Genomic DNA, 27,418 nt, shown 5'->3' with positions numbered 1-27,418 from the left:
ATTCTGAAAAGCAGGGGTCTTTTTTGGTGCCATGTAGAGTGTGGAGAGACATTTTTACAACGTTTATAATTAGGAGGAAAAAACAGTCACACAGACTCAGTTGTAGAAAATATGAAAACCACAGACAAGTTTTAAAAAGAAAACACAAATCACCTAGAATCCCACCACTGACAACAATGTGTTGTGTTACCTGTGGCCTTTTTATCACATATAAACATATATCTTTCTCTTTTTTTTAACAAAGAGGGATCATACTGTATATAAAATGTTGTACCCAGATTTTTTTCATTCAACATTGTATCGTGAGCCCTTCTCCATGTTATTAGGCATTTTAAAGTTGACTGCAAAGTATTCCATCATACAGCTACGTAACTGACATGATTTACCATGCCTCTTCTATAAGACATTTAGATTCTTTCCAATTTTCCATTATAAGTTTCATATTAGTTAAGATCCCTGAATATAAATCTATGTCCACTTCCCTATTTCTTTAAGATAGACTTTTAGAAATATGAAAACTAGACCAAAGGGAATGGACATTTTAAAAGCCTTTTTTACACTCTGCCAAATTACTTTCCAGAAGAATGGTATAAATTTTAGTCCTACCAGTGATGTAAAAAACTGTCCATCTTATCACATCCTCACCAGCACTAACAGTAGTATGTCAAGAATCTGGCCAATGCAGTCTTAGTTCCCAGGCTCATAGGTAAACTGGAGCTTTGCTACCCAAGGCCCTCACAGTCTCCTTGGTCAAGGGCAGAGGCTGGGGAAGTCCATTTGCTAGTTAGCTCCTAGCCACTGCATGCCTAAGAGAAGTCCATCCTCTGGCATGTTCCTGCCTTGTCCCCACCAGGAACAAAGCTTGCCGTTGGAATTCCATGACTATCTGCTTTGGTTTACGAGGGGGAAGCCTGCTGAGGAGAATCAAATAGTGACTCACATAACTACTTAGGTAGCCCGTATCAGCCAAGGCACTGGTTACCCAAAACTTCATTAGAAACATGAGCAAGCAACAAAAACTCACTGGTCCTACGAGGAAATCAGCAGCTCACAACAGGAACCAAACTAAGCAAACTATGTAAATAGCCCCTGAAAAAAGTCAATGCAGGAAACAAGAGTTAATGTCAATCAGCTTATAATTGATGTTCCCGGTAATATTCAACAGGTTATTGAATGTATAAAACCAACCAGGCTTCAATATAAAAAAGGGAGCAAACACAATGTAATAGAGAGCTGTTAGAAACTCATCATTACAAAAAAAAATTTAAACTTAATAGAGGAAGAAAAGAGTAGGTTGAAATAAACATGACTGAGAACCAAATTAATATAGAAGTTCAAGGTGAGGAATTCTCCCAGGACAAAGATAAATATGGCAAAGAAATGGAAATCATGAGAAAAAAGATAAGCTGCACAGAAGACCCATCCAAGATCGAATCTCAGAATTACTAGAATTCTACAATGAGAGGGCAGAACAGGTTAAATGGAAGCAATAAAATTACAAGAAAATATTCTTTACTTGAAAAAATAACTCAAGTCTTCAGATGGATAAATGCTAGGTAAAAAATACCTTGAAAAATCCATACAGAGACATATGCTGATGAATCTGTACAAATTCAAATTTTTTGTGGGGGGAGGGGCTTAAGGAAGTATTCTGACAGATACAAAAATTAATCAAAAATTTAAATTCAAGAAAGAAGATACTGTACACAAGTGGTAAAAAATGAAATCAATAAGAATTATCAATGTAAAACAATCATTGATAATGTGGTTAGAAATTTAATGCCATTGATAAATACTTAAAAGAGAAAAGGCTGTAAAAGCTAACATCACTTATAGCTAAAATTCTACCTAATTTCAACAAAACCTAAGCAGTAGGTAGAAAATAAATATGATAAAAACTTTTTACCTTATTTGGGAACAAGGTTATATAATGAAGATTTGCAATTTGCAAGAAAAAAAGGAATTCCAATTTTCATTTCATTGATTACTAGTGAGAATGGAATAATTTTTCTTCTGTTTTGTAGCCAGTTGCACTGTTTTCTTTTGTGCACTGCATATCTAGGCAGATATCAGTGTTTTCTAAATTAGTTGTAGAACTTTTTGTATATTAAAGATATCAGCTTCTTTGCTGATATCAATCATATTTGTTACGAATCTTTTTCCAGTTTAGTGCTGGCTTTGAAAACTTTATGACATTCTCTGATCTACAGAAAAGGTTTATGTGCACTATGTAAAACACTATCCTTTCCCTTATAATTTCTTGCATTGCTTTTCTAAACTAATTTTTTATTTTGTGTTAATCGTAGATTCACATCTGGTTATAAGAAATAATACAGAAATCCCATGTACCCTTTACCTAGTTTCTTCTAATGGTAACACCTTGCAAAACTATATGCTACAATATCACAACAAGGATATTAATACTGATACAGTCAATATACAGAGGTTTTCTATCACCACAAGGATCCCTTATGTCACCCTTTTCTGGCCACACCCATTCCCTCCTGCTCCCACTCCCTCCTTAACCTCTGGCACCTACTAGTTTGTTCTCCATTTCTATCATTTTGCCATTTCAAGAATTTTATATAAATAGAAACACATTATATAACCTTTTGGAATTAGCTTTTTTTCATTCAGCATAGTCATCTGGAAATTCATGCAAGTTGCTACATGTATCAACAGTCCATTCCTTTTTACTGCTGAGTAGTACTTCACAGTATGTACGTACCAACACAGTGTTTAACTTCAACTTCACCTGTTGAAGGACGTTTGGGTTGTTTGCAGTTTGGGGCTATGACAAATAAAGCTGCTATAAATATTTACGTACAAGCTTTATCTGAACATAAAACTTTCCATTTCCCTGGGATAACTGTCCAGAAGTACAACTGCAAGGCTGTGTAGTAGCTACATATTTAGTTTTTTAGGAAACTGCCAAACTTTTTTCCAGTGTGGGTGTATTTTACATCCCCACCAGCAGCGTAAGAGTGAATCCAACTTCTTGCCAATTAAAATCCCATCAGGCTTTTTTCTTTTTGTAGAAAGTGACACACTGATTCTAAATTTATATGAAAATGTGAAGTGCCTAGAATTACCAAAATAATTTTGGAAAAAAACATAGTTGAAGAACTTGGGCTACCTGACTTCAAGACAATATAAAGACACAGTGATAAAGACATTATGGCACTGGTGTTAAGTATAGACACATAGATCAGTGAAACAGAATAGTAAGTCCAGGGGCTTCCCTGGTGGCGCAGTGGTTAAGAATACGCCTGCCAATGCAGGGGACATGGGTTCAAGCCCTGGCCCGGGAAGATCCCACATGCTGTGGAGCAACTAAGCCCGTGTGCCACAACTGCTGAGCCTGCGCTCTAGAGCCTGTGAGCCACAACTACTGAGCCCGTGTGCCACAACTACTGAAGCCCGCGCGCCTAGAGCCCATGCTCCGCAACAGGGGAAGCCACCGCAATGAGAAGCCCATGCACTGCAATGAAGACTGGCTCCTGCTCGCCACAACCAGAGAAAGCCCGCGCGTAGCAACGAAGACCCAACGCAGCCAAAAATAAATAAATAAATTTATAAAAAAAAAAATAGTAAGTCCAGAATACATCCACACATACATGGGCAAATGATTTTCCATTTTCCAAAAGGGGAAGGGTTGGTTGATTTCCAACCAACACACCAAGGTAATTAAATGTAACAAAATAAGCTGGAACAATAGGATATCAATATGAAAAATATTAACCTCAGTCCTGATACCTCACACCATATATAAATAACTAAAAATAGATCACAGGCCTAAATGTAAGAGCTAAAACCATACAATTTCTAGAAGAAAACAGAGGAGTTAGGCAAACTTTGAGTTAGGCAAAGATTTCTTAAACGCACACAATGAAAGTGAGTCATAAAAGAGGAAATGATAAACTGGACTTCATCAAAATGAAAAAAACTTCTGTTCTTTGAAAAGATGTCACTAAGAAAATAAAAAGGCAAGCCACAGACTAGGAGAAAATATTTGCAAAATTCATAACTGACAACTTATATCCAGACTACAGAAGGAACCCTTGCAACTAGAACACAACCAACTCAATAAAGAAAGTGGCAAACAATGTGAACAAACTTCACCAAAGATATACAGATGGCAAATAAGTGTGTGAAAAAATGTTCAACATCATTAGTCACTGGGGAAATGCATACTAAAGTCACAAGCTAGATACCATTATACACTCACTTGAATAGCTAAAATTAAAAAGACTGATGATACCAAGTGTTACCAAGGATGTGGAGGACTGCAATTCTCATACATTTCCAGTGGGAAGGCAAAATGGCAGAGCCACTCTGGAAAGCAGATTGACAGTTTCTAACAAAGTTGAACATACATGTATAAAACGCCAAAACCTCATTCCTAGATATATACACAAATATATGTTCCAACAAAAACACGTACACAAAAGTTCATAGTAGATTGCTTCATAATAGCTCAAAGCTGGCACCCAAATGTTCCTGAACTGGTGAATGGAGAAACAAACTATATCCAGACAACAGAACGCTACTCAGCAATTAAAAGAGAGCGAGAACTACTAATACACTCAACACATGAAGCTCAAAAGCGTTATGCTAAATCAACAAAGCCAGAAACAAAAGAGCACGTGCAGTATGATCCATTTATATAGAAAAGGTAAAACTCTAGGGACAGAAAGCAGTTCAGCTGTTGCCAGAGCGGGAGGGGATTAGCAGCAAAGTGGGTGGGAACTTTCTGAGATGATGGAAATAGCATGACTAAATCATCACTATGGTATGATTATATAACTCTACACATTTGTCAAAACTTACCCAACTACACACTTAAAATTGGTGAACTGTATTGTATCTACATGATACCTCCGTAATAAAACTGACTTTTAAAAATTTTGTAAGATCTCTTTTCTGGGCTGATGGTTAACAAAGAGATAAGAAGACACTGTTTACCTTCCCAGTCCTCCATGTAAGGTGCCTCCTCAGCTTCTTTCTCTGGAGTGGGTCTGTCAATGAATTTTCCTTCTTTCATGACCCTGGTGATTTCTCGGAGCTGATGCAGCAATCGTTTTTCTTGGTCAGAAGTCACGGCCTGTGCTCTGCTTAGAAACAGCAGACAATCCGGCCAGTTAGTGGTAAATACTCCTAGGCAAGGAACATAAACATCACTGTGATCTGTCTGGACTCCAGGAAGTTCAACAGCAACAGATAATTACTCTGGGAACTGATCCTGGAATTGCATAGCTGGGAACTAGAGATGTCAGTTCAATGTTTTGATTTTATAAATGGGGAAACTAAGGCCCAGAATAGATCAAGTGACTGTCCAAGGTCCCAGAATGATTTAATGTCAATACTGAGACAAGACCCCAGATGTCTGAGCCTTCAGTTCAGTGTTCTTTCATTACACGTCACTGCCCTGATTCTCTAATCTCAAGCAATTTCACCATTACTTATATTATTCCATTTACAAACAAGCCACTTTTCTCTGAAGTAATGTCATCAAAAGAAAATGTGCTGGACCATTTGCCTCAACTAGGGAAAAATATGCTACTAGGCCAACCCTGGAATTACCAGGCTGAATCTGTTTGTGCAGAAATAAAGATATATCCTAAAATTTCAGAGCTGGATCATTCTGACAAATCACCGAAACCAGAGAAATTGGGAAAACTGAGGCCCATGGAGGGGAAACTATACATCATCACACTGTTAGTTAATGTCAGTTCTAAAAGTAAAGTCTCCTGACTTCTGACAGCATTCTGGTGCAATTCTTTTTTTTTTTGCGGTATGCGGGCCTCTCACTGCTGTGGCCTCTCCCGTTGCAGAGCACAGGCTCCGGACGCGCAGGCTCAGCGGCCATGGCTCATGGGCCCAGCCGCTCCACGGCATGTGGGATCTTCCCGGACCGGGGCACGAACCCGCGTCCCCTGCATCGGCAGGCGGACTCTCAACCACTGCGCCACCGGGGAAACCCCTGGTGCAATTCTTGACGCACAGTGCTCAAGCTGCACAGTTCAGAAAACCTGGGTGTGACCCCCAACTTAGCTGTGTGGCTCTGGGGAAACGTCTACACAAGTAAGATGAGGCTCAAGGATAATGGTGTGACTCTTTGAAAGGGAAGCGCTGCATCGAACTGGCAGGCAAGCAAGGCCCTACTCAGAAGACTGAGAACTGTCTGCTTTGGGACCAGTTTTACCTAGTGGCAGGATTTAACAGAGGCTACTTATGCTCCTCTTAAAAACCCAAAGCACCCGAAGTCACTATAACACTCATGAAGAAGAAATGATACACTCTGTACCAGCCTCATGGAGGTGCCACCAGTCTTTCTAATAGTCCAGCCCCGAGCCTACGTTTCTTTTTACATTTAACCTACATTACGTTACCCTTAATGACTAATAGGGAAGAAGAAAAAACTGCTTCTCCCGCCAGCATTAAGATGGCAACTAAGGAAAATGGAGATGCAACATTTCTACAGACCTCAGTGGGAGGAGAACAAAAGCCCCATGAGCTCCACTCTTTCTACAATAAATGGCCTCAAAGCCACGAACTGAAGAAGCCTGTCTGTTCTACCTGCAGCTGAACAGCTGCTTTACTCCTTCCCATCAGTACAGGAGTGCTGACTCACCCTAACTACTCATGTACTCTATAATCCCTAATTCTTACTGTTACAACAACTCACTTTGTGGGAGGCTTCTGGGGCAGCTAGGTCACCCCTAGCTAAAAGAGCCTATGTGATTATCACAACATGCTGCACACGTTACTTCTCTGGACTGTACTTAGTACATTCTGATTTTTACTAAAGGAAACAGTCTTTTAACTTTGTTTCCTAACTCATGGAAAATCGGAACCTTTAAACAAAAGGGGGATGGGTAGGCTAAGAGAAGCAGAAACAGACAAGAGAAGCTTTCTTAGAGCATTCCAAACTGGAGTGTCTTCAGGGGTATTCAGTGTCCATATCATACATTAGGCAATTAATCGTGGTCCACCTTACATCTTCTGAATTTATTGCAATGAAGACTTTCATGGATTTCTCATTGTCTCAACTTGGTTTGATACTCCTGGAGGGCAGTGATAAGCTCACAACAGGCACAGTGTACAGGCACAGTGCCATGAACATTTTAAGTGCTCAATAAATGTGTTGGTTTGATTGGTCCCCATTTCTTCTACCTCCCTGAAATCTGGCTTCCACTCCATCATTTTACCAAAACTTGTGAAAATCAATGACCAGTGACCACTTTACTTTTTTTTTTTTCTGTGCAGCATGTGGGACCTTAGTTCACCGACCAGGGATTGAACCCATACCCCCTGCAGTGGAAGCACAGAGTCGTAACCATTGGACTGCCCAGGGAATTCCCCAATGACCACTTTAAAGTCCAAAAGTCTTTTTTCTCACATTTCATTCTTCTTGACTTTTCTGTACTAAGGACCGTCCTCTCCTTGAAACGTCCTCCTCCCTCGGCATTTGTTTTCCTCCCACTTATTTAACCATTCCTTGTATCTTTGATCTTGGCTCACTTTCCTACTCCCACATCCTAAAACATGGTTTTCCTGAAGGCTCAATCCTAGGACTCTTGTTTCTCCACTCCTACAGGCATGCCCTCAGGAAGCGGACCCAATTACACAGATTAAACCATCACCTCTACACAGACGACGCCCAATCTCTACGTCTAATCTTGACTTTTCACACAAAGGCCAGTCTCATAACTCCAGTTACCTCCTGGGCATTTCTACTTGGAGGCCTTGTCACTATAATAAAGTTAAACTTAAATTCACGCTTCAAAACCACGTCCTAGTTGGCCCAGGATCGTGAGCAGCTGCGTGAACAGGTAAGCTAGGTGAGGTTGGCTATGGCCGATTCCAAGATGCTAGAAAAATAAAAAGTCAAGCTGGGAGATAACTCAGACTTTTGAATGCTACTGCTGTAAATCCAGAGGAAGCATCAAGTTCTGAGTCCAAGCGTTAAACACAGAGAGAAGAATGAAACAGTGTCTTCCAACACCATTCATGATGAGGACGGAAACCAGACCAGCAAAAGAATGCTGGCGACTGCCACACAGTAATTATATGCCTCAAGGATTTGGGGATCTCATCTTTCCCGCATGGCCCTTACCTCTTGCTCCCAGCCAAGTGACTTCCGGACTTGTGTCCTCTGTTCTGACCTCAATACCCAAATTTCCTATCGTTGCTGCTTATCATACATGGGTGTTCTGGTGGCACTTCGACCATACTCAAAGCTGAACTCATGATCCCTATTCCAAAGCCTTATCTTCATTCTTCTGTGTTTTTATTTTGGTTGATGCCGTAATCTTCCTCCCAGTTTGGGCTGTTAAGTCTCCAAATCGTCCATCTCCTCTCCTTCATTTCTCTTATCTAGTCAGTCTGCCTTTGGAAAACCAATCCCTCTTCTGCTCACAGTGCAGAGGCTGAAGCCACCCATCCCCTCACTTCTCCTTCTACAGTGGCCACGTGGCCCACGGCCTATCATCACACTCCATCCCCTTGGCTGCAGTGACTGATTCAGTGATATATACAGTTGGGCCAACTACACTTTCTCCTAAAACTGGATCTTGAACACAGCGAAGCCTGAACTGAAAATTTTTCATGTTAATTCATCCCGGCAGCAGTCCTTGAAGAGACTGTCTATTTGCTCCTGCTCCTAAATCCCGACAGCTGCTCTGGTTCCCATTCTTCCTGAAACTTAGATCTTCAGCTATTCTTTTGATACTGTAAGCGACCCCATACTCTTCCAATAAATTCGGCCGCACCCCCCAAAAAGCAAATTTTTGCTACCCAGAGTTGTCTGCCTGAAACCAAGGAATCCTGATACAGCCTGCGATTCTCTTTTCCTCCTTGAAGTCCCCTTAATCTGCCCCCCACCTCTTTTCTCCTCTCACTGGCCTATGCATCACTTTTGCTAGAACCTTTTCAATATCCTAGCATACAGCCACCCTAGACTAGAACCTTTTCAACATCCTAGCATACAGCCACCCTAGACTAGACCCTTTTCAATACCCTAGCATACAGCCACCCTAGACTAGACCCTTTTCAATGTCCTAGCATACAGCCACCCTAGACTAGACCCTTTTCAATGTCCTAGCATACAGCCACCCTAGACATGAGTTATTTTTCTAAAGCACAGCAGATGATGCCATTTCTTTTCAAAAGCTGTCAGAGGCCCTCCACTGTAAAGACAATAAATGCCAACTTCTCAGCCTACCGTCCAGGGCCTTCCAGTCTGCCCCCAGTTTACTTTTCTAGTTCTTTCTCCCATGAGTTACCTCCCTAACCATTTACCACAGCCCTGGTGTACCCTACTCCCGTTACTTCGAACTACTTGCTATTCCAAAAAACGTGCCTGACCTCTCACCTTGTTTGCTGCTTGTGCCACCCTCTCCCTCTGGAACAGTCTTCCCCCAACTCTGCCAGAGGGAATCCTTCCATCCTGGAAGGCTTATTTAAATTCTCTCTTTTTCTTGAGACCTTCTGTGGTAGGCAGAATCATGTCTCCTCACCACCCCCCAAATATGTCCACATCCTAGTCCCTGGAACCTATAATGATGTTACCTTATACATAAGGGGACTTCAGGTTGCAAATGGAATAAAGGTTGCAAATCAGCTGGCCTTAAAACAGATTATCCTGGATTATCTGGGAGGACACAATGTATTTATGAGGGTCCTTAAAAGCAGAAGGGGGAGGCAGAAGAGGCCAAAGTAATAATGTAACGTACGAAAGTCTCAACCCACTGTTGCTGGCTTTGAAAGTGGAGGAAAGGGTCCATGAGCCAAGGAATGTGGGCAGCTTCTAAAATCTGAAAAAGGCAAGGAAACAGATTTTACCCTGGAGCCCCCAGAGGGAACGCAGTCTGGCAAACACCTCGATTTTAGCCCAGTGTAGGACTTCTAACATACAGACCTGTAAGATAACAACGTGTATTGTTTTAAGACATCAAGTTCGGGATAATTTGTTATAGCAGCCACAGAAAACTAATACAGGTTCCCAGAGCACACTTTTTCTCTCTGGGATGCAGTTCCTTAAAGAGAAAATAATTGCTACTGACAACCATAGAGGGCTGTGCAGAACGAATCAAAATAGGTACCGAAGATATTCTTATTGTTGCTGAAAATGCCTGCTTTAAACTACTTTCTTTACATCTACCTCATTCATTCTTTCAACATGTACAGACACTGTCGATGTGCCAGCACTAGGAACGAAATTTGAACAATGAGCCAGCTCTAGGAATGCAAGTTTGAACAACAAAAATTCCCTGTCCTCAATAAGGTTACAGGGCATTAGGGAAGACAGAAAAGTTAACAGAAGGTAAGGAAGTAACACGATGCTTACATTATCCAGCAAACAGAGGTGGCCAAGGGAGGATATGGGAGGAACACCTAACCAAGTTGTGGGTTCAGGGAAAGACTCTCAGAGGAAATGATGTCCAAGTTGAGACCTCTAAGACAAGCAAGAGTTAAAACAAGTGTGTGTGGGGAGGCGGTCGGGGACAACATCCAAGCAAAGGAAAAAAGTATATGCAAAATCCTAGAAGCGGAAGTGCCCAGGTACTTCAGAGGAACAGCAAGCAGTGCAGCGGGACCACAGACACAGAGAGAGTAACGGAGAAAGATAAAGCAATCGAGGTACGCACCTAGGACCATGTAAGTCATGTTAAAGATTCTACTCTTTATCAAGAGCAACAGGGACCTACTGAAGGGTTAAAACAAAAGACGTAATCCACTGGTTTGGAAAGCGGAAAGTGAATTGAAAGGAGGCAAATTAGAGGAAAAGAAACCACATGAGACAGTTCTGACCTATGTCAAAAATAAAGGCATTCTTGGGGCTTCCCTGGTGGCGCAGTGGTTGAGAGTCCGCCTGCCGATGCACGGGACGTGGGTTCGTGCCCCGGTCCGGGAAGATCCCACATGCCGCGGAGCGGCTGGGCCCGTGAGCCATGGCCGCTGAGCCTGCGCGTCCGGAGCCTGTGCTCTACAACGGGAGAGGCCACAACAGTGAGAGGCCTGCGTACCGCAAAAAAAAAAAAAATAAAGGCATTCTCTACTCACTCACTTACTCATTCTTCCATTTCAATTAATACTTTTCTAAAGCCTACTACTGGCTTGTGCTAGGCTCTGGGAATAAGAAGGATAAGCCCTGCCCTAGTAGAGTTTAGAGTGTTTTACAGGGAGACAGACTTATTAATTAGGAAGAAATGACAAGACATGGTGATTAATGGATATGGGAAGTGAAGGAAAAGGTGAATCAAAGATGACATCTAATTTCTGCTTTGGGCAACTAAGTAGATGGAGGAGCCATTTGCTGAGATGGGGAACATTAAAGGTAGAATAGGTTCATCTGGGGGTAGATGATGAGTTCCACTTTGGATGTTCATTCACTCAGGGGACATTTACTGTTTGATGAGGATAAGAGTAGCTATCTATGAGACATGGCCAGTAGGACCCTGAATATAGAGGTCAGCAAATGAAGAGAAGGATCTCAACAGGGAATGGCCATGATTTACTCTTCTATCATGGTAATAAGTACAGATGCTTGCACCAAAAGTGAATATCTACTCTTTTCCAATGGTATTTACTTAGTACGTACTATGTGAACACAGTGAACAAAAGAGACTAAGCCTGTCCTCAGACTTTACACCCCCACAACGCCTGCCAGCAATCTGTGGTCCCACATGATGCTCGACATGCTTGCCAAGGTGTTTGCTGCCCGAGGCTGTACCCTCACTTCTCCTCTTGGGCCATTCCATGCTTCTAGGTAAATAGTTACAGTGGGACATGCTGCTCCAGGAAGGAACTTTCACTGATCACAAGGACAAAAATGAGGACACCTTGATTCGGATTCCTAGATCCTTTCCTTAGTCTTTGTGTCCTTGGGCTAGAGAGTCTGCTTAATGTCAGACATAACATGGCACAATACCAACCTTCCAGGAGGCTTAATTATTTAAAAATGTGTGCAGACTTATATCGCTCACAGGTGAAAGCTGTCTGAAAAGTTTTGTTAGATAGTATTAAAAACCTTTCCCATATCTTGATGCTTACATAAGCATTAAGATGAAGTATCAGAAAGAGCATATTTTGGGAATTTTAAGCAAAATCTTACAGTTATGGAGTGATATTATATAAAAGGACTTAGAAGGCTGCAAATGAACATGCCTTCTTTGTCTTAAATCCTCTCCTTGACCTCCAGAAGCCTGGCAATGTGATAAAATCTTATCTGACAGAAAAAATACTGGGGTATTTTGGGCTCTTCTAATAATCCTAGAAGCACAGACTTGTAAAAGAACAAATGCCACAGAAACTAAGGTTAAAGGCTTTAAGTATAAAAAGGAAAAGAATGTAAAACATGCAGCTACCTAGCCCTTGCAGTTTTGAAGGTGGAAGTCCCATAGGGCCTACCTGTAAGGATAAAAGGTTTTAGATTAAGGAGTTTCAGAGAGAAGGTCACCTCCTTATAGACTGGAAAATGAGACATCTGGGAAAGAGAGACACAAGCTATGCTCTCTTGAGGGGAAGGAGAGCTGCTCCCTGGTTCCTGAGAGGTACTGTGGAAAATATTTTACACAATCATTGCCATGTGGCGGTGGCCTCAGCATGTTCTCAAAGAGCCCATGCTCCAGCAACTTACTAGGAATATATAACCTGAGCTAGGACCTGCTGTCCCAGAAACAATGAGATGGCACAGCTCCAGGGGCAGTGGCGGTGGTGCCACGCAACTCCTCTGCCTTCGCATATAAAACGTGGAGCGGCAACCCTAGCTGGCACAAGGAGGACAGACAGTAGTGAGGGGTCACAGTGCTGCACCCCTGGCTTCGGCAATGGACAAATGGTATGCGTGGTGGGGTCATCTGGTTTGAGCTAAGGGAGTCTGAATAGCAGTGAAGAATAGTGAGAAAATATCTTCACATGGTTTCTTAGCCAAAAGCCCAGGGTTGGATCTCCCAGGTGGGAGGCCCTGCCCACAGATACTCACCTATAGTTTTCCTGACACTTAGGTGTGGCCTAGTGCTTCAAATAGACCAGGGCCAGGGTACAGATATTTTCTGAGGCACAAGGGTCTATAGAAGTCTGGTACTTCCCCACCCAGACTGTGAATGGTACAGGATAAGGGCAGAAAATGCCAGAAAAGTATAGCTGCACAAATTGGTTTAGTGACACTCATACAAAACAGTCAAACATTAGATAATGTATATAAAGCATTAGCTTAGAGCTTTGTTCTTAGTAAGTGCTCAATAATGCCAAATAGTATTATCCACTCACAGAGATATACTCACGTATAGATATGTACACCTATCTCTACCACTCTGGAGAAGTCCCGATAGTCACTCTGCTTTCTGGACCAAAAGAAGGTCAACGGTCATGGGCCCAGAGAGGCAAGGTTCACCCTCATGAATGTCATTTCAGCAGCAATGTAGACTTTGCAGGGAAAAGCCAAGCCAAGGGACTTCAATTCGAGGATGTTTACTCTTCTGCTATCTGGCCAAAGATGGGCAAGGCAGGAGCCAGGAAGCAGGGGAAGCAGTGTGGGGCACTAGCAGCACAAGGATGGCCAACAGAAGAGGCTAATGTAGAGCAGTTTTCTGGGGCAAAGACGCCACACTGAGCCCACGGGGCTATAGTAGGGACCTTTCAATACATCCTCCTGCACGGGATTTTGCCGCTCACCCCCAGTGCTTCCTCCATTCTTGTCAGAAGGCCTAGCGCGAACCGAATCCCTCTTTGTTCTCAATCTCACATTCTGGTTTCTCCTCCCTGGCCTTCCTACACCCACGTTTTCTTAGTTGATGCCCACCTTCCATCAACCCCCTGAAGCCACCTTTTCGGATCCTCAGCCAGCCCTGTAGCAAGAGGAGTGTGTTTTCGCTGCAGAGCATCCTAAAGGGCTAGTTTGGCTCCTGACACCTACTTTACACGTCTAGTTCTGCTCTGGAATAGTCAACACAAAACAAACGTGTACTCTGATCGTACTTGCTCTCTTCTCTCATTTTGCCTCAAACAGAAACCACAATATTTAATAATCTGGTTTTACTTAAAATTCTGCCTTTTTTTAGACAGCTAGGATATTGTCTTCCTTAAAACCCAGTTATTTTAGCCTGTAGTATCTGCTCACAAATTTACTCTCTCACAATAATGTTGCACAACATGGAACATATACTCTTGAAGATGAAACTGCTTGAGAGTGTGAAAATGGAAATGTTCAGGGAAAAATAATATGTAAGTGACAAATATGATAACAATGAAAGCAAGTGGGCCAGAAATCAAAGAAAAACAAAATTTTGAATTGACTCTCTAAATGGGAAACAGTCTGATCTCTGTTATGCGAAAACATACCTCTCACCATTAGGCCCCACTCTGTTGATTAGTTTTTCCATGGCTTCCTCTGTCTCCTTCAGTTTTTCTTGTAGTTGAACAAGCTCAAAATTGGCTGAAAAATAAGCATCAATCTAAGAACCAACACGTACAACTCCCTAAGCCCTTTTCTGAAACACGGCTGGCTGTGACGCTCTACAATAATCCAGGCTGGTCCTGAGAGTCAGCTAATCCAATCAGGACACAAAGGGTACTGAGGTCTAGACACCAAGATCTAAAGGATACACGTTTAGAAAGTGATGAATAAATCACTCTCTCACACACAGAAATATAGCAGGACCAGCCAAAGAAAATACCTAGGAGTGAAAAACATAGCCCTACACAGTCAGCCAAGAAGGAATGAAGATAACTCCTTTCTAATTCAAATGATACTTGAGGATAAAGTATCAAATCTGCTAAAGGACTTCAGAAAAGGTGTTAAGACCCTGAAATGAACAATATTTCACCTGTCCCTAGGATCTGAAAACTTATATGGAAGATAACAGTATAAAAGTTACTCTTCTTCAACAGAAGAAGTCTTGAACTAGGGCTGAGACCTTCCTGCCCAAGGTTTTCTACTTCAGTCATCTGGGGTGAGTGGTATAACCCTATCTCCCAGAAGCAGCTTTCTCAACAAGGGTCAGACAGGACCACAACTACTGAAAGTAATGTTAAGACCCTAAAAGTAGAACATAAAAAATCAATCACTCAATCAGTACATGAAATGAACTTTAAGGTAACAGGAAAAGAAAATGTTGCTCATTATGTAGATAATCTAGTTATTCTGTTTCACACCCGAGTATCATTGTACACAGACATATTGAGAGGGTCACTATAAAATGTAATATTTCAAAGGCTTTTTAGTACTTGTACAACAAATTCTTATGCATGCAATTAACATCTGTGCCACATAAATGCTTAGGTTATTTTTATTTTCTGTATGATTCAAAATTGAAGCATAAGAAGTTGATATAATTGCTACTACATTATAAAACAGCTGCTCTTAGGAATTCATTTTATTTACTTCTGTTTTAAATGCATTATGTGACAGGATACAGAATTTGCTACTCTTTAGTTCACAAGTCTTTAAAAACAACTTCATGATGCATTTACAATCACTTTTGGTAAGACACTATTTCAATTAAGAATACAAAAATTCAAAAAAAAAAAGAATACAGCAGGGATCACAGTCATTTTGCTGATGCTCTTCTTTTAAAAAACTCGGATGAGGCTTCAGTATCCACAGGATAGTTTGGCCTTCAGCAACACAGCTTATCCTGCCTACTCTTCATGCCTTCTTTCCCACAGCTGCCCTCTGTCAGACTGCGTCTTACTCAAGCACCCTATCTAATAGGTCCTCCTTCATACACAGCTAGGTGCGATTTCCCAGAAGGCTTTCGCCAAGTCCCTTCCTTCTAGGTGGTAAACTTTTCACAAGTTATTTTTCCCTGACATTCATCCTAGACTATAAATTCTCAGAGGGAAGAGGCATGCCATATATATTTCATTTTTCCAGAGAGCACAGAATATTCTAATTGGTCGGTAAATATTGGATGATCATGTTTCAAGAGTCAGAAGTGTTAAACTCTGTCCCTAGATCTAATAACTGACTTTGACAATGACTTGATCTCACTGCCTCAGTTTTCCTCTATGTGAAATAAAGAAATTTGCTATCAATATTCTGAAGTCTAGAAATGAGAAGTAACCCATTCTGAGTGTAAAATATTAATCTGCTAATATATAAAAAAAGTGAACTGGTGGTTGTGTACTTTTTATAACTATCTTTCCCTCAAAAGCCCAACATCAATATGGAAACTTGAGAATTCCCAGAGCTAAGGTTAAAAATCGGCATCAGATTGATCTGGGACAACTTTTGAGAAATGCTTTTAAGACATATCCACAGATTGTCCCTCTGGCTGTATTACAGCTGTCTGACTCAATGAAACTTATAAATATACTGAAAGGGGCACTTACTAATTTTCCTGTGGGTGCTTCCAGGTGTGGCAGTAGAGCACTTGCGATCCTCTGCAGTACTTTTCCCCTTTGAGAGCTGAGAATTGAAGGAGGTACAGTACATCAACAGCAGCTCAGAACCTCAAAGTCATGGAACCCCTCATATTAAATGGAAAAAAAAAAGGTTGGGAGAAAATCAAATCAAATAGCAACGTTAGAGAAACATCTCAAAAAAAAAAAAAAAAAGCCAACAGAAGGTCTCCAAGTAAAAAATTATCAAGGTCAAGACACAAGAAAAAAATCTCTTCACAAGCCATCTGCCTTGCCCATGTTCATCCAAGACTCAACCTGGGCTGCCTGAAGAATTCCTAGGCAAGAATGAAGTCACCTCTTACTCTAGCTAGGATGGCAGCCTCCTGCTTCTACTTACAGTGCCCAGGCCCAGGCCCATGGCTGGCCAAAGCCCGCCTGGAAGTAGAACTTAACAGGGAGTCTACTTTTAAAAGGACCCAAATTGGACTTCCCTGGTGGCACAGTGGTTGAGAGTCTGCCTGCCGATGCAGGGGACACGGGTTCATACCCCGGTCCGGGAAGATCCCACATGCCGCGGAGGGGCTGGGCCCATGAGCCATGGCCGCTGAGCCTGCGCGTCCGGAGCCTGTGCTCCGCAATGGGAGAGGCCACAACAGTGAGAGGCCCGCATACCGCAAAAAAATAAAATAAAAGGACCCAAATCATATCTCCCCAGAGCTGGGAAATATCAGGCTTAGTTTCAGGACGCGGCAGTTCTGTTTCAGGAGAATTACTACAACTGATGTTAAAAACAGCACCTCATGCTCCTGCGGGTAAAAGGAAGAAAAAGTGGTGTTGGTACAGTCATTATTTGGCCTCACAGTGGCTACCTCGAAATCATTATGCCAATCCTCATGATAAAGTTCTTCTTAGAACACCTTTACGCCTTTACAGTTTGCAAAGATGCCCAATCAAGAAAAAATTGGGGCAGGGTCGGGGGAGGGTAGGCTTTGAACTTTATTGCTCAGCGGATTAGGAACTAGAAGATTCAGGTTCAAGTGTTGGTTCTGCATTTTTAGTTGTGAATTCTGGGGCAAATTGTTCAGGTTCTGAGTGAAGATTTTCTCATCTGTAAAACTGAGATACGTGACAGCTATCCTAGGTACCTCATAAAGAGGAGGCAAGATTTAAAGAGATGATAGATTTGAAAAAGCGTTATGAACTATAAAGAGTTTTAATGCTGACAATGATTTTTATTATGATGATACTGGATTTTCATTGATGTAATATGATCAGGATGACTCCACTTACCTTAAATAAAATGTATAGTATATATAAAAAAATCCCAAAACCGTAGATTGGAATAATCTGCCCCATCAGGCCTCTTCCACTACCTCCTCCTCCAGTGCCTCCACCTGGTCCTTTAGCCTTTGCAAAGGTCTCCGCAAGGTGAGACCTCTGGAAGCGAGCCCCAGAGGTCTGGCCATCTGAGGGGGCCTGGTGATGATGCATCATAGGTGGAAATCGACCCAACTTCCCTGAGAAAATAAATCAATCAGTCTTTATTACTTCTACTATTTTAAATATGGCTATTAGGAAAACACCTCACGCACTGAGATACACAACAGAAGTCAACTCAAACAAGTTTAAGAAAAAACGGCAACTTGATTATAAGGATATAGAGGCATCACAAGAGTATCACACATATGATAAATATGATGTGGCAATCTCTAGCTGTTCACCAAACCCATTTTCTCTTCCTTTTGGGTCCACAGGTGGATAACATTTTTCAGCTTCCCATACACTTAAATGTGGCCGTGTGACTGAGTTCCAGACAAAGCAATGTGAATGACAGGTGCTAGTTCAAGGCCTGGCCTATACAACGTCCCATGTATTGAACTCCATGTTCATTTCCTTTCTGCAGGCTGGATGCTAACACCTGCAGAGACATTGGAAGTCATGTGTTGAAAATGGCAGAGCTTCCATCAACCCGAGTTCCTGAGTAACTGTGTGGCACAGAGCCGTCCACTGCCACCACCTCACCAACTTAGAACCATCTGGACCTGTTTATGTGAGTGAGAAATAAACTTCTGTTGTGCTAGGGCCATTATACACTTTGGAGTTTATCTGTTAGAGTAGTTAGCCATCCCTAACTAATACACATAAGGAAATGCAATCTGATCTCAGAAGAGAACACAATCAGAAACTGGAAAGCCATCAGGATACCAGACAGCTACTCTCACATTCTACTTCAATCGTTCTCCCTCTCTGTGGGGCCAGAGGGCTTTTTTCTCTGTTCCTCTGTGCATATCTTCCTCATTCTCATTTCTCCGCCAGCATTTCTCTAGCTTCTCTGTGAACATAAAGGAAGATGTTCACTCCCAAAACACCTCAATCTGCATGTCCTTCAAGGGGCCAGCAGAGACTGGTCATAATTCCAAATTCCCTGCATACCTTCTCAGCTTGGGTAGATATGCAGCACTTTCTAATCAGCTGTAGCTGAGCAGACAGGATTCATGTAGTACAAACGGTCACAGGGGCTCAGTCCTGTGAGTGGAAGTGCAGGGCTTAGAGGAAGGAGCGTGCATCAGTTTTCTCACATTTTTTTCCTCCATCAGGGGCAGCCAAACATTAACAGCGTCAAGCCTCCTCCAAGTCACAGGTGACAAAGAAAGGAAAGACTTCTCTTCAAAAGGCCACGTAAACAGGCTTGTGTGGATAATCCATTGACAGAAAACACTAAGGAGCAGAAAGACTTCCCGACTCAGGCTCTAAAAATACAAACTACACAGTAAAAACTGTTGGATTTGACTTCAATAAAATTATGGATTTCTGTTCAATAAAGAATACCATAACAGGGTTAAGATAGATGACAGGCAAGGAAAAGCTTCTGCAACGTCTAAAATTGACAACGGATTAAATCTCTAGCATAGACAAGGAATTCCTACAATTTGATATGAACATCAGAGGACACCCAATAGAAAAATGGCCAAAAGATATGAGTAGGAAACTCACAGAAAGAGAAGTTCAAATGGTTAACAAGTACATAAAGAGATGATCAAAATAAAACCAACAAGAAAAATGCTAATTAAAACAGTGAGCTAGCACTTATACCTATAAGAAGGGCAAAAATTAGAATGGTGGGTAATAGTAGGTACTGTCAAAGATGTGGGGAGGCAAGAACTCTCGTGCATTATGGGTAAGAGTGTAAACGGACACAGCCATTCTGCTAAGTGATCTGGCTGCACTGAGTGACATTAAAGCTACGCCCTATTATCCAGTGATCCTATACTGGTGGATAAATTCCAGAGAAATTCTCAAATAAGGCTGTCTGTATCCGAATTCAAACTATAGACTCTATAGACCTGTGTGAGAATGTTCACTGTGATGATGTTGTAGCAGGGAGCCTGAAGTAACTTGGATCTCTGTAACTGTTAGAATCAAAATGGAGTAGATACAAACATGAAATTCCACGCAGCTTTTAGAAAACACTTTAGATATACCTACAGCAATATGAACATATCTTAAAAAGCACAGCATTGAGAAAAATAAGCAAATACCACATGTAAGCTAAAGACACACTATAATTATACTACATATCTGTCAAGCAAATATGTAGGTATAAGGACATAAACACATTAGAGTGGGTGCACACGAACGGAGAAAGGAATGGGCATGTGGAGTGAGGGTAAAGGGTTAAAAAGAAAGTAACGAAATAATAAAGCAACCTTGCACTGGTGATGTTAATCAGGGGCTATGAACTGAAGACTATCTTCAAGTCAACTCTCTGCTCCTGAGGTGAGAGAGATGGTGGGTGGGCAGGCAAGGAGTGAGACAGGCAGCCACTGGGCCTGGGGGCTGCCCTCTGCCTGTATCCTCTCTCAGCCGGGCTCCACCCCAACAATCCTTTTTTCCCTCTTGATACTGACTTCGGGTGACACGGAAGTTAGAAGAAATGCTTCTTTTTAAGAGGAGGCCAGCAACAGAAGCACAACTTCAGACGGTAGAAGCAAGCTAGCAGGTCACTACTCCTTATTCCGGGTACTGGTGACTATTTTGCTACTAAACTGTCGAGGATCTTAATATCTTAAATGGTCCTAGCTTTAAGGCTATAATGCACTTTGAACAAATGCCTAGCCAGCATGTAAGAAGCTAACCTTTCCCTTGAGAGAATCTGATATATCGGGTGGTTGCTGCTCAATAAACTAGATTTAATATCTGTAGTAATACGTTGTTGAACTTCATTTAACTGTACTGAGAAGACTGTTCTCAAAACTTGGCATAAAACAAAATATAAAAAATTAAAACCAAATAATGGCACAAAAGGCATTATTTTGCATTTCTAAAATAAAAAAATGGTGATGCTAAACATCACACATCTGCCCCCAAAACTTTTATAGATCTGTCAGCCAAGAAGATTTATTGGACCACTATTATGTTCAGGACTCTGTGCTGTAGGTGGGAAAGGAAGAGAACCATAAATGAAACGGAAACAATGGTTCCCACATGAAACAATGCTTTTAAAAAGTAGCATATCCAAAACAAACAGCAAAAAAGGAACAGGGTACTACGGATCTTATTACTAGACAAACTAAATGTCTAAGTATTGAAAGAATGCAAAAAAAAGGGAGAGGAATCAGATGGGATCAATCACTGAAGGGAGTGAGATTCAGAATAGAAGAGAAGCAAAGGCACACTAGGAGAAAAGAGGACTGTGTGCAATGAGAAAAAGATGAGAACAAAGAGATAAGAACAAAGAATAAATAAGGTTAACTACCAAATCCAATAAGGGAAGTAACAAGAGATAAAGAGAGGAAATTAGCGGTGGGTTAAATGTTAACTTGTGTCATATAAATTTAATACTGTGGATCTAGGATCAGGGGAATGATTTAATCAGAAGGGTGTCTGAGGAGGATTATTCCAGCAGTTGAGTAAGGACCTAAAAGAGAGAAACTAGGGTCTGGGAAATCAGCCAGAAGACAGCTATAGCTATAGAAAGGAAAGGATGGGTCCAAGGGCTTTTACCATGTAATGATCAGCAACATTTAATAATGAATGGGGAGTGGGGGGTTGGAAAACTCGAAGGTTGGTTTAAGATACTAAGAGAAGACAATGAGGAAAACTGGGAGGGCTTATGGTTAGGGGAAGACTGAACACCTATTTTTCACATGTTAAATTCTAGGCGTTGTTGGCATATTCAGAGGAAATTTTTATTAGACTGTAGTTAGGCTTGAGAAGAAACTCTGAGCTACCTAAATGACAAAGCTAATTAAAATTGCATGAACAGTTCCCATACCAAAAAAAATGGAGGGGTATATGTACTTATGTGCAAAAATAGGAAGAAAAGGAAACTGCGCTGGTCAAAGAAGACCAGAAGCAAACCAGTATCATAAAAGTCAAAGGAGGATAGACTTTAAAGCAACTGAGAAATCTAGAACAAACTGATAAAAGACTAATGGCTATCCCTGTTTTTAGACACAATGTATTCTTGCGAAAAGGATGGCCATCATATGTAATCTTGACTGTCCGCCTATTTGGACAATAACAGAAACCAATATACTACAAAGCATCATAGAATCTTCAGAGTCAGAAGGAGCCTTAAAAGTCATCCAGCCTCTCAACAAATGCTATGGGGACAAGACATTCACATGCAAAAGAATGAAGTTAGACCCCTACCTCACACCATATTAAATTTCTAAAAACTAACTGAAAATAGATTGGAGACCTAAATATAAGAACCAAAACCATAAAAGTCTTAGAAAAATAATAAACATAAATCCTACAAAAAAAACCCAAAAACATAAATCCTTGTGACCTTAGATTAGGCACTGTTTTCTTAGATATGACACCAAAAGCACAAGCAACCAAAGGAAAAATAAGTGGACTTCATCAAATTTTAAAACTTTTGTGCTGCAAAGACACCATCAAGAAAGTGAAGACAACCCACTGAATGAAAGAAAATATCATATATCTGATAAAGGTTGAGTATCCAAAATATATAAAGAACTCTTACCACTCAACAAAAAGACAATCCAATTAAAAATGAACAAAATATCTTAACAGACATTTTTCCAAAGAAGATATATAATGGCCAACATGCACATGAAAAGATGTTCAACATCACTAGCAATCAAAGAAATGTAAATTAAACCCACAATGAGACAGAACTTTACACCCATAGGATGCTATAATCAAAAAGACATAATCGATGGGCCATCCCTGGTGGCGCAGTGGTTAAGAATCCGCCTGCCAATGCAGGCGACACGAGTTCAAGCCCTTGCCTGGGAAGATCCCACATGCTGCAGAGCAACTACGCCCATGAGCCACAACTACTGAGCCCGCATGCCACAACTACTGAAGCCCAAGTGCCTAGAGACCATGCTCCGCAACAAGAGAAGTCACCAAAAAGAGAAGCCCGCGCACTGCAAGAAAGAGTAGCCCCTGCTTGCCACAACTAGAGAAAGCCGGTGTGCAGCAATGAAGACCCAACACAGCCAAAAAATAAATTAATTAAAAAAAAAAAGACATAATCTAAAGTGTTGGTGAGGATGTGGAGAAAATGGAACTACTGTACTCTGCTGGGTGGGAATGTAAAATAGTGCAGTTGCTTTGAAAAACAGTCTGGCAGTTCCTCAAAAAGGTAAACAAAGTTTCCATATGACCCAGCAATTCTGCCCTTAGGTATACACCCAAGAAGAATATGTTCACACAAAAACTTATGTACAAAAAAGATCTTGCTGTGATTTATGTCAAAGAGTGTTCTTCCTATGTTTTCCTGTAAGAGTTTTATAGTGTTCAGTCTTATATTTAGGTCTTTTTTTTTTTTGCCGTACGCGGGCCTCTCACTGTTGTGGCCTCTCCTGTTGCGGAGCACAGGCTCCGGACGCGCAAGCTCAGCGGCCATGGCTCACGGGCCCAGCCGCTCCGCGGCATGTGGGATCTTCCCGGACCGGGGCACGAACCCGTGTGCCCTGCATTGGCAGGCGGACTCTCAACCACTGCGCCACCAGGGAAGCCCCCTACGTTTAGGTCTTTAATCCATTTTAAGTTTTTGTGTATGGTGTTATATATATACACGCACGTATGTGGAATCTAGAAAAATGGTACAGATGACCTATTTACAGGGCAGGAATAGAGATGCAGATATAGGGAACAGACGTGTGGACATGGTGGGGGTAGGGGAGGGAGGGTGGGATGAACTGGGAGACTGGGATTGATGTCTGTGCATTGCCATGTGTAAAACAGATAGCTAGTGGAAACCTGCGGTATAGCGCAGGGAGCTCAGCTCGGTGCTCTGTGGTGATCTAGATGGATGCGATGGGGGGTGGGGTGGGAGAGAGGTCCAAGAGGGAGGGGATATATGTATACATACAGCTGATCCACTTTGTTATACAGCAGAAAGTAACACAACATTGTAAAGCAACTATACCCCAATTAAAAAAAAAAAAACTTGTACAAATGTTTAAAGCAGCATTATTCATAATGGCCAGATGTTCATCAGCTGACAAATAAAAATGTGCTGTATCCATACAATGGAACAGTATTTGGCCATAAAAGAGGAAGGAAGTGCAGACACATGATGAACTTCGAAATCATAATCCTAAGTGAAGAAAAGCCAGTCATGCAAGACTACATATTATATGATTCCATTAATATGAAGTGTTCAGAATAGGCAAGTCCATAGAGACAGAGAGTAGCTTTGTGGTTGCTTGCTGGGGGGAGGGAGGGAGGGTGGAGAGGGGGCAGAGGAGAGTGACTGCTAATGGGTATGGTGTTTTTTTCTTGAGGGGTGACGATTCTGATGATGGTTGTAAAACTTCATGACTATATTAAAAGCCACTGACTGTGCACTTTAAACAGGTAAATTGCATGATATGTTATTTATCTCTCAATAAATTGGAAATTTTTTAGAAGAGTCATCTAGTGGTGGTCTTGACTCTGCTGAATACCATCAAACAGGAAACTCAGTATTTCTCCCCACAGGAAGCCCATGCCACGTCTGTACAGCTCTGATTGTTAGAACTGTCTTCTTTATATTGAGTTAAGGGGTGAGCAATGGGAGTAAGAAAGGAAGTGTGATATAGGGTTTCAAAAAGCAATACTAAATGAATGGTGATGTGGCAAGAAGTAGAGAAACATTAAAATTGATTTTAAAAGAGATTATTGATAAAGAGATTGTAGACTAGAATCAAAGAAGCACTGAAATAGTAGAGAATACTATTTTCAAAGGTAGGAGGGGGTACTGAGAGCAATGGAAGAGACAGGCTAGATGGTAAAAATATGTTTTATATCCTAGGAGAAATCTGTGCATTTTATATTCAATGTAATAGTTCACATATTTACTACTGAACACTTAACAACATGCCAGGTACTGTGTCAGACACTGAGATTAAAATGATAAATAGAACAATTCCTGTATATAAAGAGTTTATGAATAAGAAGTATAGTTACAACATGGTAACTGTACTGTAACCATCAAATCCAATGGCTTTTACTCAGCTCTCACTCTTAAGACTCCTCTACTACACAAGAAAGTGATTACCACAAGCCATTCAATAAATATTGGATTAATCTGAACAAATTCTTGTCAAACTTTCCTGCCTTAATATCTGTGGCATATCACTCTCCTGATTTCTTCTTTTCCCACTGACTAGTCCTTCAACCTATTTCTTCCCATCTCTTTTACTGGTCCTTCTTTAATCCTCTCTCCCCAACGTTTTGTTTCAACCTTTGTTCTTTCCTTATTCTTCTTCCTTTGGTAAACTCATTCATTCTCAAGGCATACACTGTAATGTCCAAAATGTATAGCTCTACTTCTGACCTGTCCTCTAAGCTCTTATCTCTAAATCCCATTAATATATATGTCCTTTTGTGTGTCTACCAACTCAAACCTAAAAGTGAAACTAATTTTCACCTTCCAAAACCTGCTCTCCTCCTGTATTTCTTCTTTGTAGAGTCACTCTCTCAGAACTTTAGGCTTCAGACCTATAACCTCTGCCACCTGTGACCAAGGGTACACTTGAGATGGCAGGCTAGGGTCAGAATGCTGAATTTGGAACAGATTTTTCTCTTCATAAAGTTAACTGTTCTCAATAGGGAGCAACCTCACCTCTTGGATCTTGGTATCACCATGTTTCTTAGAACTGAACAGCCCAGAATGCCTAAAAAGTCAATGGCTAGTGAACACCTGGAGATGTCTAGCTGAAATGATTTTTTAAGAAAAAAATTTTAAAGAAAATACTCCAAGGGTACAAAAAACTACAGATGATAATACATGAGCACCTGTATACCTACCTACCACACAGATATAACTGGAGCCCCTTATGTCTCTTCCTCCCACCCTCACTGAAATAGCCACAACTCCGAATTTGGTTATTATTAGAATATGTGCTTTTGGACTTTACTATGTAAGTATACATCCATGAACAATATACAATATTGACTGAGTATTTTAAAACTTTATATTATGAATGGATGGTGGTGATGGTTGTATACCAGTGTGAATGTACTTAATGCCTCTGAACTGTATATCTAATGGTTGAAATGATAAATGTTATGTATATTTTAACCACAATTGAAAAAAACCTTTATATTACAGTATCACACCGTACTGATGTTTCTGCAACTTCCTTTTTGCCTTTTTCTGGCAAAATGTATACAGTTAATACATGCAACTCCAGTTCATTCACTCAAACTGCTATATAACATCTCCTTGTATACCTATATCACAATTTTTCACTATTACAAATGTTCTACTTTATAGCTACATTACAAAAAGGATTTCTGGGGTTTTAATTGAAGTATAGTTGGTTTACAATGTCATGTTAGTTTCAGATGTACAGCACAGTGACTCAGTTTTTTTTTTTTTTTTTGGCTGCGTTGGGTCTTTGTTGCTGCACGCAGCAGCTACTCTTTGTTGTGGTGCGCAGGCTTCTCACTGTGGTGGCTTCTCTTGTTGCAGAGCATGGGCTCTAGGCACACGGGCTTCAGTAGTTGTGGCTCGTGAGCTCAGCAGTTGTGGCTTGTGGGCTCTAGAGCGCAGGCTCAGTAGTTGTAGCACACAGGCTTAGTTGCTCTGCAGCATGTGGGATCATCCTGGACCAGGGCTCAAACCCGTGTCCCCTGCACTGGTAGGCGGATTCTTAACCACTGCACCACCAGGCGAAGTCCCAAGTGATTCAGTTTTATATGTATACATACATACACACACTTTTTCAGATTCTTTGCCCTTAGAGGTTATTACAAAATATTGAGTATAGGTCTCTGTGCTACACAGTAGGTCCTTGTTGGTTAATCTGTTTTCTATATAGTAGTGTGTATATGTTAATCCCATACATATGGTAATATATACACAATGAAATATTACTCAGCCATAAAAAAGAATAAAATAATGCCATCTGCAGCAACATGGACAGCCCTAGAGATTATCATACTAAGTGAAGTAAGCTAGACAGAGAAAGACAAATATCATAGGGTATCACTTATATGTAGAATTTTAAAAAAAGATACAAATGAACTTATTTACAAAACAGAAACTCACAGACATAGAAAAATTTATGGTTACCAAAGGGGAAAGCGGGGAGGGGTGGGATAAATTAGGAGGTTGGGATTTGTGATTTTGTTTTTTAATTGCTTTAAGACAAACAACTAAAGAGATCAGAACATTAAAGATATTAGAACATTAAAACTGCAGACCTTCCAAAATAGAAAACAGCTGTGTTCCCTATCTCTATATGTACTTAAGTATTCTATTAAATGGACTTGACTAAATCCCAATTGTTTATTGAAAGCTTTCCCCATATTTAGGTTTACTTAATTATTAAAAGTTCACTTAGCAAATCATTTAAGCTTGACTAAAAGCTTAATGGATTTTACAGAGTGCAGTTCTACTTTCCCTTGTTAATAACCATCCCTATTGCTAAAAACAAAAACAGAAACTCTAGCACTGTTAACAAAAGAGCTTTCTGAGAGCAACATTAAACCATTTGCAGCATTTCATTCTTAGGGCAAATAAATCAATAAAGAACAAGATTACCACAGAACAAGAAAGGTCTTAACGTAGCCAGTCCTTTAAGATACGAAAGCGTCT

At 40.9% G+C, this 27,418-nt stretch overlaps 1 protein-coding gene and 1 long non-coding RNA gene across 12 annotated transcripts in view; one reads left to right on the top strand and one right to left on the bottom strand.

Moving 5' to 3' along the window:
• RIC3 (RIC3 acetylcholine receptor chaperone) overlaps positions 1-27,418 on the bottom strand; it is a 52,147-nt gene that overhangs the window by 5,831 nt on the left and 18,898 nt on the right. For 4 of the 11 annotated variants that reach the window (XR_007478939.1, XR_007478940.1, XM_033404576.2 and 1 more), the window contains exons 2-5: positions 17,641-17,867; positions 16,339-16,414; positions 14,347-14,440; positions 4,966-5,114 (exon numbers count right to left, since the gene is read on the bottom strand). Coding sequence is in view for 7 of the 11 variants with exons in the window: in XM_033404576.2 (XP_033260467.1) it covers positions 4,966-5,114; positions 14,347-14,440; positions 16,339-16,414; positions 17,641-17,867 (546 nt within the window). In the remaining 4 variants the exon portion in view is untranslated. Of the gene's footprint in view, positions 1-4,965; positions 5,158-9,737; positions 9,819-14,346; positions 14,441-16,338; positions 16,477-17,640; positions 17,868-27,418 lie in introns of those variants that run through there. The other 7 variants (XR_004476534.2, XR_004476533.2, XM_004279273.3 and 4 more) reach the window with 7 other exon arrangements.
• On the top strand, positions 18,262-19,549 carry LOC117196378 (uncharacterized). Its single transcript, XR_004476535.2, has 2 exons — positions 18,262-18,400; positions 18,948-19,549. It is a non-coding gene; the product is annotated as an uncharacterized LOC117196378 (long non-coding RNA).

Source organism: Orcinus orca, chromosome 8 (assembly GCF_937001465.1).
Source record: "Orcinus orca chromosome 8, mOrcOrc1.1, whole genome shotgun sequence".
Lineage (NCBI taxonomy): Eukaryota > Metazoa > Chordata > Mammalia > Artiodactyla > Delphinidae > Orcinus > Orcinus orca.
Note: the sequence above shows the minus strand (reverse complement) of the source record. Positions and strands in the feature narration are given on the sequence as shown.